Consider the following 15,483-nt stretch of genomic DNA (forward strand, 5'->3'; position numbering starts at 1 on the left):
AGATGCTTAAAACCATACACAGGGTTCAAGCCACATCTTTGAACACATTAGTAATTTTATGGAGTATATTGATAAGAGTGAGCAGCAGCTTGTACTTCTTCAAGATCAGATGCAGACTGCAATGATGTCTTTTAGGAAACCACATCATTTTGATGCCATTTTAATCACCTTCAGTTTCAATCTGCTGTTATAGTAGATAAGAGCTCCCTGTTTTCACCAAAATTAATCACATTTTAAGATGCAGACAGTTAGCCTTTGACCTTAATATCCATTTATATTGTAAAACACTTTCAAGTCTTGGAATCAGAAAAGAGACATAAAACCCCCATCACAGCATTAGGCTATGAGTGTTCTCCAAAATCTGCTGGTAGCCATCCCATGCATCCAATTTGGCCACCTAAGCACTTCCAGTGATTTTCTTATTGCCTCCAGCTCCTTGCCTGTATTATGGCTCAGTAAAGGAGAATTAAACTGAATGAACAGCATTCCAATTAACACTTAGATCTTACCACACCACTCCAGTGTTCCTCCAGCTTTAAGCTGTGCTTTGCAGAGCTACACAGGCATAAAACTGGAGAGAGGCAGCAGTGAGTCAAGACCTCAGTGCATTAATTCCTTACAAAATCTGGGCAGAGAAACATAGGCATTTTTCCAAAAGGATAATGTTAATAATAAAAAAACACAAGAAGGAAAATTGACATTTCGAATAGAAGTATCATTAGGAAATAATTGTATTGTACAGAAGGCAACCTTCACTCTCAGGCAATGCCCAGAGAATTATGGATGCAACAAGGGATTTTGGTCCCAACAGCTAACTGAGCCTTTGATTTGCTACCCAAAGTAATACTGTTCTGCAACTTAGACATCTTTACAAATATATTTCCCTCCTTTTAGGAAAAAGCCCTCTTAAACAAAAAAGACAAATTTAGGTTTTTGGCCCACAAAACTCTAAGGACAGTGAATGCTGAGGGAAATATAAAATTCATAAACAACCTAAGGATCACCACACTGGAGCTGGTCACTTAGAACCATAAAATCATTAGGGCTGGAAAAGAACTCCAAGATCACCAAGTCCATATTATTTATCCAGGTTAAAACTGCCATGGAATTGTAGAATCATAGGATGGCTTTGTTGGAAGGGACCTTAAAGACCATCCAGTCCCACTCTGCTGCACGCAGGGACACCTTCCACCAGCCCAGGGTGCTCCAAGCCCCATCCAACCTGGCCTTGGACACTCCCAGGGATGGGGCAGCCACAGCTTCTCTGGGCAACCTGTGCCAGGGCCTGCCCACCCTCCCAGCCAGGAATTTCTTCTTAATATCTAATCTAAACCTACTCTCAGTTTGAAGCTGTTCCCCCTTGTCCTGTCACTCCATCCACTTGTAAAATGTCTCCTTCCTCATTTCCTGTAAGTTCCCTTCAGGGTCCCTTACTCTGGAAAGGCATGAATCATTAAGTAAAAAATAATAACAATAAAAAAGATTTTGCTACAAGCTAACTTTGCAATTAGTGAATGCAAGGGTAGAACTCTGGAACAGGAAAGAATAATACCTGCCAAGAAGATAATTCCTGGGAATCTTTCCCCCCTCAAGAAATCCTTAAGGTTTAGAGGAGTTTTTGAGCTGCTTGTAACCTCTGCAGTGTTTTTCTTGCACTATTTGCAGAATTCTCCAGAATCTTGTGACAATCAAGATTTCTTGCTTCTTTTACATGTACACATAATCTGAGTGAAATAACCAGCAATTACAATACCAGAATAGTTGAAGAAATGTTAGAGAATAAAGTTGGAAATTTTTAAGAGTACATCAATGAAAAGATATTTTCTCCCCACACTGTGACACCATTGTAATGGAGAAAAATATATTTTAGTTTTTAGAAGGGAATATATCTAACTTCCAGAGCTATCTTCATATTTATAATCACAAATATTCACAAAAAGGAAAATACAGAAAAAATATACATTTCAAGTAAGCAAGTTTGTAATATAGGTAGTTTTAAAGGAGCTGGTTGAAGAATTTTTTATATCATTACTGCTGATTTTAATAAACCTTCAAAAGTGGGAAAAGACATCAGAAGAATTGCAGATAGTTCCTATTCTTGAAATATTGGAGCAGAGCAAACAAAATGACCTGGGAAATTATAGGCCAGTTCAGCTGGCAGCACTCCCAAATAAAATAATGTGATGTCTGTGACAGGCTTCATAAATAAAGGGAGGAAAGAAAGAAATGGCAACCAAAGGGTTGTGTGGGTTAAAACATTTCCAAAGTAACCTACGTCGTACTTCCATGTGATTAAACTTTGAATTGCTTAAAATAATGCTGTGGATATAATTGGACCTTTGAAAGGCATTTTGGTTGGTCCTACATGACAGTTTGATTAAAAACTCAGTTGATACAAAACTAACAAGGCACACACAGGATGATTCCAAATTCTCCAAGAGCTGCTTCCCGCAAGTGTGTACACACAACACAAAAAGATCAGTGCTCAGGAGCGACTTTGGGACTGGGGTCTTGGAGAAACCATTTGGCAGCTTCCCAGTATGAACATTTCTGTTGAAATCTTGGGGAAAAAGTCACTTATTTGGTGAAATTTGTGGAAAATATAAGAATTGGGAAAGTGGTGAGTCATACAGAAGGGAAGTGACTGATACCAATCAGCTGCTAAAAAGTCACAAATCTAGATTTTTTTTGGCCTACTCTGTAACAGATGATACCTACTCATCCCACAGGGAATTTTATTCCATGCAGGATCCCAGGTAATCATTCCTTGAGTATACCAAAAGGAGGGATATGCTGAAATAGGTTCAATTACCATATTCACTTTATCATCCGTTCACAGGTATGGAATATTGACTCCTCTTCCCAGTGCAAGAACAATACTGAGGAACTGAAAATAATTTAAATAAACTCAAGAACTAAAAACATCATTTATGGGAAATACTCAGCCAGCTCTGTTTTTCCCAGTCATAAAGAGAATGACTAAAAAATGAATTGAAAACCAGCAGGTACATTGTAACAGAAAGCTTAGAGTTTCATAGAGTAGACAAAGATAAAACAAAACTTAATGGCTAAAAGGTGAAGCGAGTTATATTAGTTATTAATTAGCTGATTTTTTTATATAGCAGTGATATTAATTATATACAAGAACTCATGAAAGATTGATTCTATTTCTTGAAATTGTGAAATCAATATTGGATGGTTTTGCTTAATATGTATTAACTATTGGACATTTTTAATGCACATCAATTCAGGAAGCCTGTGCATCAGTTATGTAGGAAGACAGCTCAGATGATAACAACAGCCCATATTGACCTTGAAATGCATGAATGCAAAAAATTAGCATTGGGATTTATTAATAATCACAGTTTAGTCTGGTTTGCTCTGTACAGACTGGGAGTATTAATTGCCATTTATTTAACATGTTGAAGAAGAACCTGTGACCCCTGAAATACTCTTGGTTAAGGCTTGATTTGTGTTGCTTTAGAAGGTGACTTAGGCACTGCCAAGCTCTTGTCTGTGAATTCTGGGTGCATTCCTTGCTTCTCCTCCTTTCCAAAGGAAGTTCCCACTTTCAAGGACAGGTACAGTTGCTGTTACCACAAACCAAAAGCCAGTTAACAGTCTCTAGACCAAATAAAGTTACATGAAGCAATTACGAATCCGGATGGTAAATCAGGAATGTAATTTCCTCAGACTGTATTTCTTATGCAACAGAACATTTTCCTCTCAGCTGTGCTTGATAGTAAATTCATTTCTATGTAAGATGTATATAAGAAAAAGATCTTATTCATACTACTTATGTCTTACATTTCTGTGGCACCTGCCATGCATAAAACATGCCACTATTAGTGACAGCCAATGGCCTATTTGCTATTCAGATGCTCTCATCCCTCTGCTGGGAGACATCTGCTATTTATCAGCACTACTATGCAATGGCTGAGGCTCTATTTTAGTCAGTCACTCGCAAATGCACATAAGGTTTTTGCTAGATACAGTCCTTTGTGCGAAAACCATCCTATATATTCCAAAAGCTCTCTCCAAAAAAAAAAAAAAAAAGGTAATTATTTGGAATGTAATGTCACAAGATGTTTAAAATGTATCATAACTGCACAGAGGAAATCGCTTTATACTCCTCGTTACTTAGCTATTTATTTTCACATTTGACTGCAATTAACTTATTCCTTTATAGATGATGAATATTTAATACATTCTGGGCATAGCTGTGTTTTCTAGGTGGCCAATCCCCTGAATAACCATCCTCATCTGCATTTTTTCAATTACAGGTAAGGAGCCTGAGGGATTCCCAGGCCCATTTGGCTGTACTTAACAAAGGCTGCCACCTCCTAGGACAGCAGAGAGCATGGCAGGACAGCAAGAACCAGGGGTATCTTTGGTCTTCCATGGACTGTTTACATTTTAAAACACATCACCAACTGCTTTATGGCAAATTTGGAAAAGCAGAAGCAGATAAAAATACTCCACATACTGGCATTCCCAATAAAACATAAACAGACATAACAGAGAGGCATTTCTACAGTTGCTTTACTTATTCTAGCTTATTTTAAACCAAAAAGGATAAAAGATAAAATTATATCTCAATTCACTTGCTTTGAGAAGAACATTCAATATGAAAGTTCATATTTTAACAACTGAAGTGGTGAAATGACAAAAAAGACAATTAGAAACACCTAAAAGTTAATGTTATCTAATTCTTTGTGTGAAATATAATTATTATTGACTTCTCTCCAGCCTGGCAGGTCCTAGAGGTGAAAAATACATTTTCAAATTTTTGATAGATATGATTTTTTCTTATTCATTAAATGCATTTCCAATTCATAAATAACTTCTGCAATATTACTGCTATAAAGGAAAAGTTACAATTTTTCTTTTAGTTACCAAATATAATGTAGCTTATTTCCTCAGTATTTAATATTTAATTAATATCTTGTTGCATTCCTTTCAGAATTTAATGGTGGAAAATATTTTGACCCCTAATAAAAAATCTGTCAGGACCAGTTATTTTTCTTTTTCTGCTCTTTATCTGCCATTTCACAAGAGGAAAAAGATGCCAAAGCAGTCCAATTCATACCATACATCAAAACCACTGTAAGGACAAGCAATTATACATATTGCTAAAAAGAATATTGAATCTTTTTAAATTCAATTGGCTTATTCGTTTTTTTCATGCTACAACACCATCTTTAATCTCTCAGAATCTGCTACTGAAAAAGGGTATTTGACATCAGTCTGAATGCCAAAACATCTGGAAGAACTCTACAGGACAAGGAAGAAATCCTCAGTCACTGAAATTAAAGGAGTTTTGGAGATGGGAACAGGATTTCATATTTCACTTTCCACATCAGCCTACAACTGAGAAACACGAGAAAGATGGTTCCAAACCTGCCTCATTCTGCACACAACTGATGTCTGGAGGATGATGCCTATGATGGGATGGGACAGACAACAATGTGACTGTCTGATGGCCATCACAGTTCCAATTCTACTTGATGCAAAACCGGTACAATCACGTTTACGACTCTCAAACCATTCTGCTACACAGAATGGTTTGATCTGAATTCTTGGATATTAACAGGATCCAGAATTTTGTATGACTGATTTAAAGAGAGGCTCCCACCTAATATTCGAGAAGATAAATGTCTGCAACAAAGAAAAAGTCCAAATTCTCTTTGACAGGAGAGGCAAAGCCAAATTAAGCAGGGATACAGGATAACTAACAGTCTGTGCTACTGATCTTTTCCTCCTGACTTGAGTTCTCATTTGCTTGTGATTTGAAGACAGAAATAAATTTTAAAAGCCCCAAATAATCTAGTGCCCTTTCAAACTGAATTTGAGAAGCAAATCTTTTGTTCCTTATCTAGAGAACAGGTATCATAACAAGAAAAAACATGTCTTTCTTACAGTCTTACCTGAAAAGGGTCCAAATCATGTCTGGTTGGCTGGAAATTGTGCTCAGTGATAAAATGTAGGAGAGTTTGGATACAAAAAAAATCAATAAAACAGAGAAACACTTCATGCTTTAGACAAGAATGTGTTATCTCCTGCTATTCCTCCTCACAATGAAAGCAGAAACAAAGGCAGCACAATGCAGGATTTCAGACTGCAATGCTGAGAAATGTGCTATTTTCCCAAATTATTTTTTAATTTGTACAAGTGTCAGAGTGGTGTCTGTATGTGATTTATGCCCACATCTTCAGCTTTGAGGGTTTGCAACGTTTTAAGGCAAATCTGCTCCTTCAGGTACCTTCTTATCTCTGCAGCTGTGCTTGCCCAGGTCAGCACAGAGACATTTGGAGCGTGACTGCTCTACAGGCAGAGCTGGCTGTTCTCAGCAGAGGGCTTGGAAACTGCATCAAACAGACCAGATGAATAAAACAAAATCCTCTAGAATGGAAGACAGTGCCAGGACAACTGTTCCTTGCTTCCTAACTTTTTCCCACAGTGGTTCATGTGTATTTACATCTTGTAGAAGCAGATAAAGGGTTTGGTTATTCAAGACACTGATCACTTCTGAGGTACTCAAAGGCTTTCACTTCCTTAGAGTTGAAGGTCTTTCCACTGCTGCTCAACCCAATAAGTAAAGACATTCCTTTCTCTGTTTGATTCCCTGAGTGCTTTCCAGGACTTTACCACAGTACATAATGAAATAAAAAACAAAATCCAATTTCCACAACAGCCTTCAAGGGAAGACGTTTTTTTTCAGCTTTTCTGAAAAGTCCTAGCACTGACTGAGTTGGCTTAATCACATACAGCTAATCATTTGTAATGGAAATTCTATCATTTTATACCAAATAAATGATTCAGAATAAACTGTTCTACTTGTTTGACCAACTCAATCAATGGTTAAATAACAGTCATCCTTACTAGAAGGCATTTTTTCCCTGGTCAATTACTGAATACACAATCTGTAAATGCATTTGTTCATTACATTTTTAACTTTAGCTAACACTAAATGCCATTAAACTCCATCAAAACAGGTAAGAATTACTGGAATTACTGCAAGCAAATGAAAGCAGAATGAATAGAAACATTTGTAAAGGCTGTTGTAACTCACGAGGAAAGAACAAGCAAAGGGAGAATACATTGGAATGAGTAAAACCTTGCTCTGAATTCTAAAGGCTCATTTTTATTACTCATGTTTTATTATGCAAATATCCATTTAGGATGAAAAGAACCTTTTGAGGTCATCTAGTTCATTGCCCTTTTCAAAGCATGAGGTTGTTCCAGATTTTGCTCAAATTCAGAAGAGTTCCAAGGACATGTTTCTCCCACATCTCTGGACTAGAGACCTCCACTCTGAACTTGAATTTCACTATCTTCAAGTTGAAATTTTTTACGTTATATCTACTTGATATTTCCCACGTTAAAACTTCGTTTGTAGCCCCTTTTCCTGTCCCTCTGACTATGCACATCTGACAAGTCTGAATCTAGAGCCTCCTCTTTGGTAGTGGTGGACAACATCTCCCCTTAGCCTTTTCTTCTGTATATATGCAAAAGTATCTAAGGGAGCTGTGGAGATGATGTTTGGGATCTCATTTTCCCTATAAGAGCACATGTCATCCAAAGGGAAAAAACTGAGTAACTGTAGAAAGGGAGGAGAAAATATCACCAATTATTGACAATTTTTTAATGGCTCACTCAAGTTAAATCCTGTAGTACTCTCTTCAGAAAATACTTGTGTTAGGGAACCCTAATTTACCTGGAATCTGTTTTCTTTGGCAGTTCAGTACTTTAGATGGCATTTTCCCTGAGCAACAAATACAGAAGTACTTGTACTCTCAGTGATTCAAATAATCCAAATGGTTTCTGTGCTTTTCACGTCAGTACCACTATGACTACACAAATCCAAATTGATTCAACTGTATCTTCAAATCTTCCCTCTAACCCAGAATTTATGTAAAGGGGATGAAAGTATAAACTTGGCTGTTATTTAGAAGAATGGTGAAATGAAAAAGCATTTTCAGTGGCTCTTTTCTTATAAAGTTCTTATTTAAATATTGTACATTAGTTATGATTATCTATAGACTTGACTGCACTTAGTTGGCTTGGGAAAAATTGTCTTTAAATATTAGTCATGACACAAGAACTGTAAATGGCTGCTGTCAATTTTTTCAGATGCCTGCAACTGAACAATTTCTCTAGGAAAACTAGGGCTGTTCACAAAAGTCATTGATTTGATGTGTTCAGTGACCAAGGCAAGGTTTTCAGTTTCCATTTCTATAAATGTAGTCTTATCCTGTACTTATCCCACCTAAATTCAGCTGCTGGACCAAAAGATTCCAGACTCTTTTTGTGCTTGGAGAAGAAGACCAGGAACCATGGAGCACTTGAGGTCTTTCACAGGTTCATTTTCTATGGAGATGGGCCAAAGCACCTCACTATTTAAATTATCTTTAGAGATTCTAAATTGCATTAAAGTCCTAAAGAAAATACAGTGAATCTGGGCAGAGATGCTCAACATCTGCAAAACTTGGATTTGTTCCAATAGTCCAAGAATTCAAACAATGAATATTTTTGAGATTGTTTACCTTAGCTTTTCTCTTTTGGTCCCCAAAAGTGTGAAAGAGTGTAAAAAAAAAATCAATATCTTCACCATAGAGAAATGAATGAGACTGGAATCTCAGAACAGCTACTTTATTTGGATAAATGCTCCTTTAAAAAAATTCAATATTTCTGTCTAGAAAAAAATAAATTCCTTTCTGTAGCAGCTAAGTTCACAGAAAGGTGACATCACTTATATATCAATATATGCTCTGAAAAGAACCCCAAAGCTGAATTCGCTGTCTCTCTACTTGCCTGAACACAGTTTAATTCACCTGCCCATGCCTGTACTTTTTTAAAGATATTACTGTCCTAACTAGTTGTCAGTGTATACCTGAAATAACAATATCTGCTCCTTAGAAATGGCTCTTGAGTTCCCCAAACAGGAAGCCTGGAGTGAACATCTCAGATGCAGATGTTCACACTTGACTAGATGAATCCCTCTCCACATAGCATGACAGTGGAGATGATAGTAATAATACAATTAAATCTCTATGACTAATAAAATAATTAGTTTTCATTACACTATAGACCTACTCTCATCTCTTGCACAGCTTGAGTGTGGTACCCTCCCACTGTTACTGCAATATTTCTTTTTCAAACCATACTTAACTAGGATGAAGTCTTTCTCCTGGGTTTTGTTTGGGTTTTTTATTATTTCTTTTTGATTTAATTTTAATTTTGATTTGGTCATCAAGAGTGGAAACTGGAATATAGAATGGAAGACACAGGAACACTGGTGTTGAAAATTAGGTGTCTTAAGGGAGAATGTAGTGATTGAAACTCACCATGATTCTATAGACCTTTTCTGCCTCGAGCATGGCTCAGTATTATTTGTAGAAAGGAAATAATGACAATGTTTGCTTTTATTTTCAGTTCTACAGGTGTGTTTGCTTTGAGACACTCAGATGGGACTGATAAAAATCCAAAGGATTGAGACTGAACAGAACCATATTTAATGTCTTTGAGGTGCAACTATCCCAGGATGAGAAAGCCTGGGGTGTTAAGGCGGTCCTGGTTTCCTCCATCCACTGCTCTCAGTTCAAGTGCTGTGGAGCATTTGTGTTGACAATTCAAATGAGCTGAGGTCAAAGCTTAAAAGGATTGCAATTTAAATCAACATGAGGAGTCCTCTAGAATGTTGTGCACTACCATTGTGACTTCTTTTGCTGAAACAAGATGAAATCCACAGTAATTCATTTTGAGTCAATGGTGTTAAACCAGCCCAAAACTGCAGTGGGAGAGGGCAGGGTGATAAGCAGCTCTCTGCCAGCTGACATGGTTTAGGAACAGATGGAGCATTTCACAGCTCTCCCTCACTTCTCTTATAGAAAAAGAAGGTAAGAACCAACCCACAAAGTTTTAATTCAACTTGTAAGAGAAATCAGCCTGGGAAATAGAGAAAATTTGGGAATTTTACATGGACAGCTTCATCATACTGAGAAAATGTTTGATCCCTATGGATGATCATACATCATTAAACTATTGCTCACCCTTTGCCAGCAGGACTGAGGAACAAATCTGTAATTCTAGCACTGACCTCCTTAAATGGTAGGTATAAATATGCCAGTTACTGGTTTTGTTTCAAGACAGTTATGTACAATGTGCTTGCAAATATAAAGCAATGACTTTTTAAGAATACCATACTACAAAGTAACTTTCGGTTTGCTGACAACTTATGAAGATTTAATTAATTTAAATTTGCATATATTGGAAAAAGTTGCTCCCATATTTTGCTTTAAGTTTTCATATTAAACACTACATAAAATTAGCTGAAATACAGGACTTAAAATATTTTAATTTCATTTATGTACATGTAAATAATATTAAAAAACCATTGTAATTGACTGAATACATATTTAAGACTAAGCTGTAAAATGTAGGAATCTGTACACTGCAGACACTTTAATTTTTTTTTTTAATCATAGCTGCCAGTAAAATAATTAAACATGGGAATTATCTCAGTAAATGCAAAAGAAGGCTATTTATTCTCCCAGTGTTAAGCTACTCAGGCAACCTCACATCCTGGGGTTGCATGGGTAAAAATTTGCTATTAGAATTGGCACAGACGGATTCCAGGTTAATTACTGCAGGAGTTTATGTAATTTTGAATAACATTCCCTCTACAAACTCCCTGCCATACAGAAGTCAGCCAACTGCTAATTTCCTCATTTTACAGGACAAATGTAGAGTGCAAATTTCTCTGGGTTGAAAGTAATCCAGTGCTGATCACTATCTCTAGTTAACCATAATTACTGAATGACATCAATGCTGATTTGCTCTGCCCAATCCTTACACCTCTTCTAAAAAGAGTTTCCCTCTCCATGGCACCAAAATGGTTTTGTATCATTGAAGTGGGACTGGGGCACTGTACAGTTGGTCCTTATGTTTTATCAATTCTGTGCAAAAACTAAAGTCTCCTGCATTATGCAAGAATAATATGCTAATTATGTGCTAAGACAATTTGATAAAACTCATCAGCAAAGGATGTGCTTAGGCTCTAAATGAAATTTTACCTCTAAGCACTTGCCTCTGAACAGAACAAACTTCAAATCATCTTTAAGAGCAGCAATTCCCATAAAGTTTTCCCAGTGAAACATTAGAGATTGACTAACCTGCTTTTCCTTTCCAACTGAAAAGATTAAAGTTTGCTGGGGAAGCTCAATTTGCCAGACAAGTTTGTGGCTTTGCAAAGGAAGATTTGGAGATTTCAGTGTTTGGTTCACTACAGGAATAAACAGTAATAAAACTTCTTGTGCACGTTATTCAAAGCCAGAAAAGCTACCACCTGTCAGGGAGGCATTTTTATATTCTTTGTCCTTATTTTTCTCTCTGACAGGAAGGGAAACAATCATTAGTGAAAGTTTTTGGAGGTAGCTTTGTAAACAAGACTCTCATCCTCCCAGAATTTCATCCAGATCTCCAATGCATTGATACAAAGAGCATCCCTGAGTCATCAGGAAGGAATATCTATCCATCACTCCGGACCAATTCCCAAAACATGCCACTGGCCAGAAGATGGAATGGTCTGCATCCTTACCCAATTGCTCAAAGCCACCTAGTCACCTGGAAACAGAAGTACTTCATCAATCAAACCATGGACCACCTCTGCTGAAAGGGCTGTGATTCCACTCTGATTTATCGAGTTATGCTGCTGCCTTTTAGTGCCTCTCACTGAGATATGACAAGACCCCACATGAAGCTGGTAAAGAGCTTTAAGGGAACATGAACAACAAGATCTGCAGTATCCCCAGGGTCCAAAATCTTCATATGATCCTTCTTCTGCCTTTTAGTATGAGAGCTCTGACATCTTGACAGCCTTAATAGATACCCAAGAGGCAGAACAAGAAAGGAAGATCTTCGTAGTCCATCTTGTCTTTTTTAAAATGCTGAGGGATATTAAAACAGTGAAGCAATAATACTTGGGGCCCAGGGACTTATGTAACAAGACAATGCTTTAAAGGAAAATAGTAATGTTTAGGTAGTGACACAAGAAAAGCATAAAGACAATCAGTTACCAGCATCCCTGCCCATCTCAAGTTCTTATCACAAAAAAGAAATTAAATGCTTTGATTTATAATTTCAAAGTTTAAATCTCAGTTACATCTCCTGGGGTTTCCTGCTTAATTTTAAGTCTATCACAATTTACCTGTGCATTTTATTTCATCTACAAAATAAGTCTTATAACTGGCCTATTGTCAACACACAGCTTTATTAAATATTCTGGATAAAGTGAATTAGAACAGTAACAGAGAATATAGGAAAAAAAATTGTCCCATATAAACAGCCATTATCCAGTTAGTAATGTTAAATATATAAATAAAACCATCTGTCTTTAATCATAAAGGACTTTAGAAAAATTATGGCCCAGCACTGTAATTAAATCCTGTAATTAAATTAATGGAAGTTTAGCAATTGCGTTCAAGGGGACGAGGGCCTGCCTTTTCACAAGGTAAGTTAAACACTGAAGGATCAGCTTAACCATCAGTAAATGGCTTGTCTCTGCAGGGAGAAATGATCATTGCTTTGCAGATGATGTCAACTCTGGGACTTCAGGGCAGCAAGGAAACGCTTTTTCTCAGGTGACTAAGACAACACATGCAATTAATTCCGTGAGTCCTGTGGTTAGTTAAAAAAAAAAGAAGCTATCAAAAAAATCCCCTGTTGCCATATCTTTTCCCTCCACCCCCAGAGCTGTAAAGACATAGATGAGACAGGAGGTTACTCACCGTTGAGGAGTCACCGCTTCCCGTCTCAAGCGTAGCTCCCTCAGCACAGGTGGGTGGGTGGGTGGAAAGTTGACTAGCCCTGCCCCCATCTATGACATCACACTCTACCTCATAAAAGGTAGTGAAAGTGCTCTGAACTCCAGTCTGATTTCCGAGAGATACAGAAAAGAGATAGTGAGAGAGAGAGCAAGAGAAATACTGCGCCGTAGAGTAGAGGTGAGGAGAGAGGGGAGCGTGTGCTGAAGGAGCTGTGCTTGGCCAAGGAGACAGGGACTCCTCCACGATGAGTGACCCCGCTGGCTGGTTCCTCTCACTTGTTCCCACAGCACAGCTTAAGCCTGCAAAGCCCTACAGGGTTTGCTCATTGGGACAGGGGACAATTTGGGACACCTTTAGATGAAAACCAAGAGGACAGAAAGCTCTATCCCCATCAAGTGCGAAATGACATCGGATTGGGTGGGAATTTAGTGCATAGGCTTCTAAGTGACACTGTTTTATGTGTGGTTTTGTACAGACAAACTGCACAAAAACAAACACACCAGTGCAAGCAGCTAAAATTCTAGTGACTACAACTGGAATTACACCTGTGTCCTCCCTTGCCAAATAAACAACCAATGCAGACCTCTGGGATGACCCTTGGGTAGAGTAAGCCAAAGGGTTGGCTCTCTTTATACCCTCTATGCACTCCTATTTGAAGGAGGTCAGGAAAGAAATATGGTTGTCTTGCATTGAAAATGAGAGCTGACAAACTGTGCTGAAAGAACAAGTGAGGGAAGGATAAAAATTATGGGCATACATTTATTTACAGAGCACACTTTAAAGTTCCACAAAAATATCAGCCAAATTGCAAAGAGGTGATGTTTCCAAAGATGTGCATTTTCAGGCAGTGAGAGCCTTACAGGCTGAGGCACATCTTTTTCAAACAACACCCCAACACTGCAAGTGGAGGGCTTAAAATGGGATATTGATTCTAATTTATTGTAAATGCAATTTTTATCGTCCAAATTTGGGAAAAACAGGTTCAAGAGTAAACATAATTGCTTAAATTATCCACTGGGATTTTCTTGATAACGTAGCTGTACAATAAAATTGAAAAAATCGTATATGCTGCTAAACCTAACTCCATTTAATAAAACTGCATAGAGAAGGGGGGACTATTCAATGTGAGTAAAGAGTGCTAACATAAGACCCTGCCTTTCTGAAGAAGAAAAATGAATGCTCCTAAACCTCTTTTAAGACTGTGGATTATAAGCACACAGAGATAATATTGATGTTTTCCCCTTTTGATGCTACAAGGATCCATTGTAATCTAATCATGATTAGTTTTTCTGTCTTAATAATGATTAATGTGCATTCCCTGCTCTGCCTGTGTGTTCTTTGTTTTTCTCTCCTTTGCTTCTATTGAAAAAAGAAATTGTGTGAATCATATCTAGTTCCAGTCACTTTGCTTAACAATAGAAGTCTTTTTCTTCCTACCCTTCAAAACTTCTATCATAATGTTAATCCTACAGGATCAGCAGATGCTACTTTAAACCAGTATATTTGGGGATTTAAAAACTCAACAAATGGGTGCCCAGTTGGCGAAACGAAGAGTTATTGTGACTTAGAGATGCTATGGAACTCCAGGAACACAATGCAAAACTAGGCTGCAGCTAAGAATTGCTCCGTGATGATAGTGCTGTTCATAATTGAATTAAACACACGTCTCCCTGATATGTCTATGCATCATCTTGATTACAAGCTATTTGCGTGTATGAAGGTAGAGAGGAGGAAAACCACCTCTAGTGCCCTGTATTGCATCAACTCCTTATTTTTATGCCTTATGGCCTGCTAAATAAAAAAGAAAAATCGAATTTTTAAAGACTTTTATGGTAAAAAGTACCAAGTAGCATTCAGTTAATTCATAACTTAGGTAACCTATGGCTTGACTACTGCACCACAGTTGTTTTCGCCAAATAAAGTAGGAATATATTTGAACTCCTGTGACCACCAGAGTCTAAGGAAGTCTAAGCAACGTTGCTCATTCTGATAAAGAGAAGGATGTTCAGAGGAGACTACCTTAGAAATATTATGCTTGTAATAACAGTTCTAAGATCTCTGAAAGAGAGACTTGAGAGAGAGTAAGAGTTAAATTGTCTTTTATTGGAATAAAAACATATGGAAGTAGCTCAATTAAAGACTGAGTACGGCCAAGGATATTCTGCAATGACAACACAAGACCAAGAACATGGAGAAATATGGAAGATTCCATCATGATAATGTGACATAAACAATTCAATAGATTAGGTAGCAGATAATACCCAAGATGGTACTTTAGGGATATCTCTGCTTATATCTAAAATCTTGTTTTGACCTTCTTAGTATGATATCTGTAGTTTACAAAGAGAAAATTAAGGGCCAAGTTAGGACTGAGTTGTGAACATACACTAGAACACATTACTCACCTACTAGAACACTTTAATGAGCAAAAGCTGTGAAAGAATATCTTATGAAAACATTTCAAAAATGTATATATATTCAAGAAAGGACAGAAATCTTCCAAATGTTCTAAGGAATACAACTCAGAGTAATTAAATGAATGCATGGAAATACAAAGAGACAGTAAATGAAGACTTTGATATCAAATATTTTCTTAAGGGATGTAACTTAAGCCTAAGATCATAAGAACACTATGCAAATGCAGGTCAAATAATTG

General features: G+C 37.2%; 1 protein-coding gene across 5 annotated transcripts in view; it reads right to left on the reverse strand.

Annotated features, from left to right (window-relative positions):
* Window positions 1-15,483, reverse strand: part of CTNNA2 (catenin alpha 2) — a 511,524-nt gene that overhangs the window by 3,279 nt on the left and 492,762 nt on the right. Inside the window, exon 18 of one of the 5 annotated variants that reach the window (XM_071557038.1) lies at window positions 1,683-1,724. The exons of the other annotated variants lie outside the window; for them this stretch is intronic. Within the exon in view, the coding sequence (XP_071413139.1) occupies window positions 1,689-1,724 (36 nt within the window). The 3' untranslated portion in view covers window positions 1,683-1,688. Of the gene's footprint in view, window positions 1-1,682; window positions 1,725-15,483 lie in introns of those variants that run through there. 5 annotated transcript variants of the gene reach the window in all.

Source organism: Pithys albifrons, chromosome 5 (genome assembly GCF_047495875.1).
Source record: "Pithys albifrons albifrons isolate INPA30051 chromosome 5, PitAlb_v1, whole genome shotgun sequence".
NCBI lineage: Eukaryota > Metazoa > Chordata > Aves > Passeriformes > Thamnophilidae > Pithys > Pithys albifrons.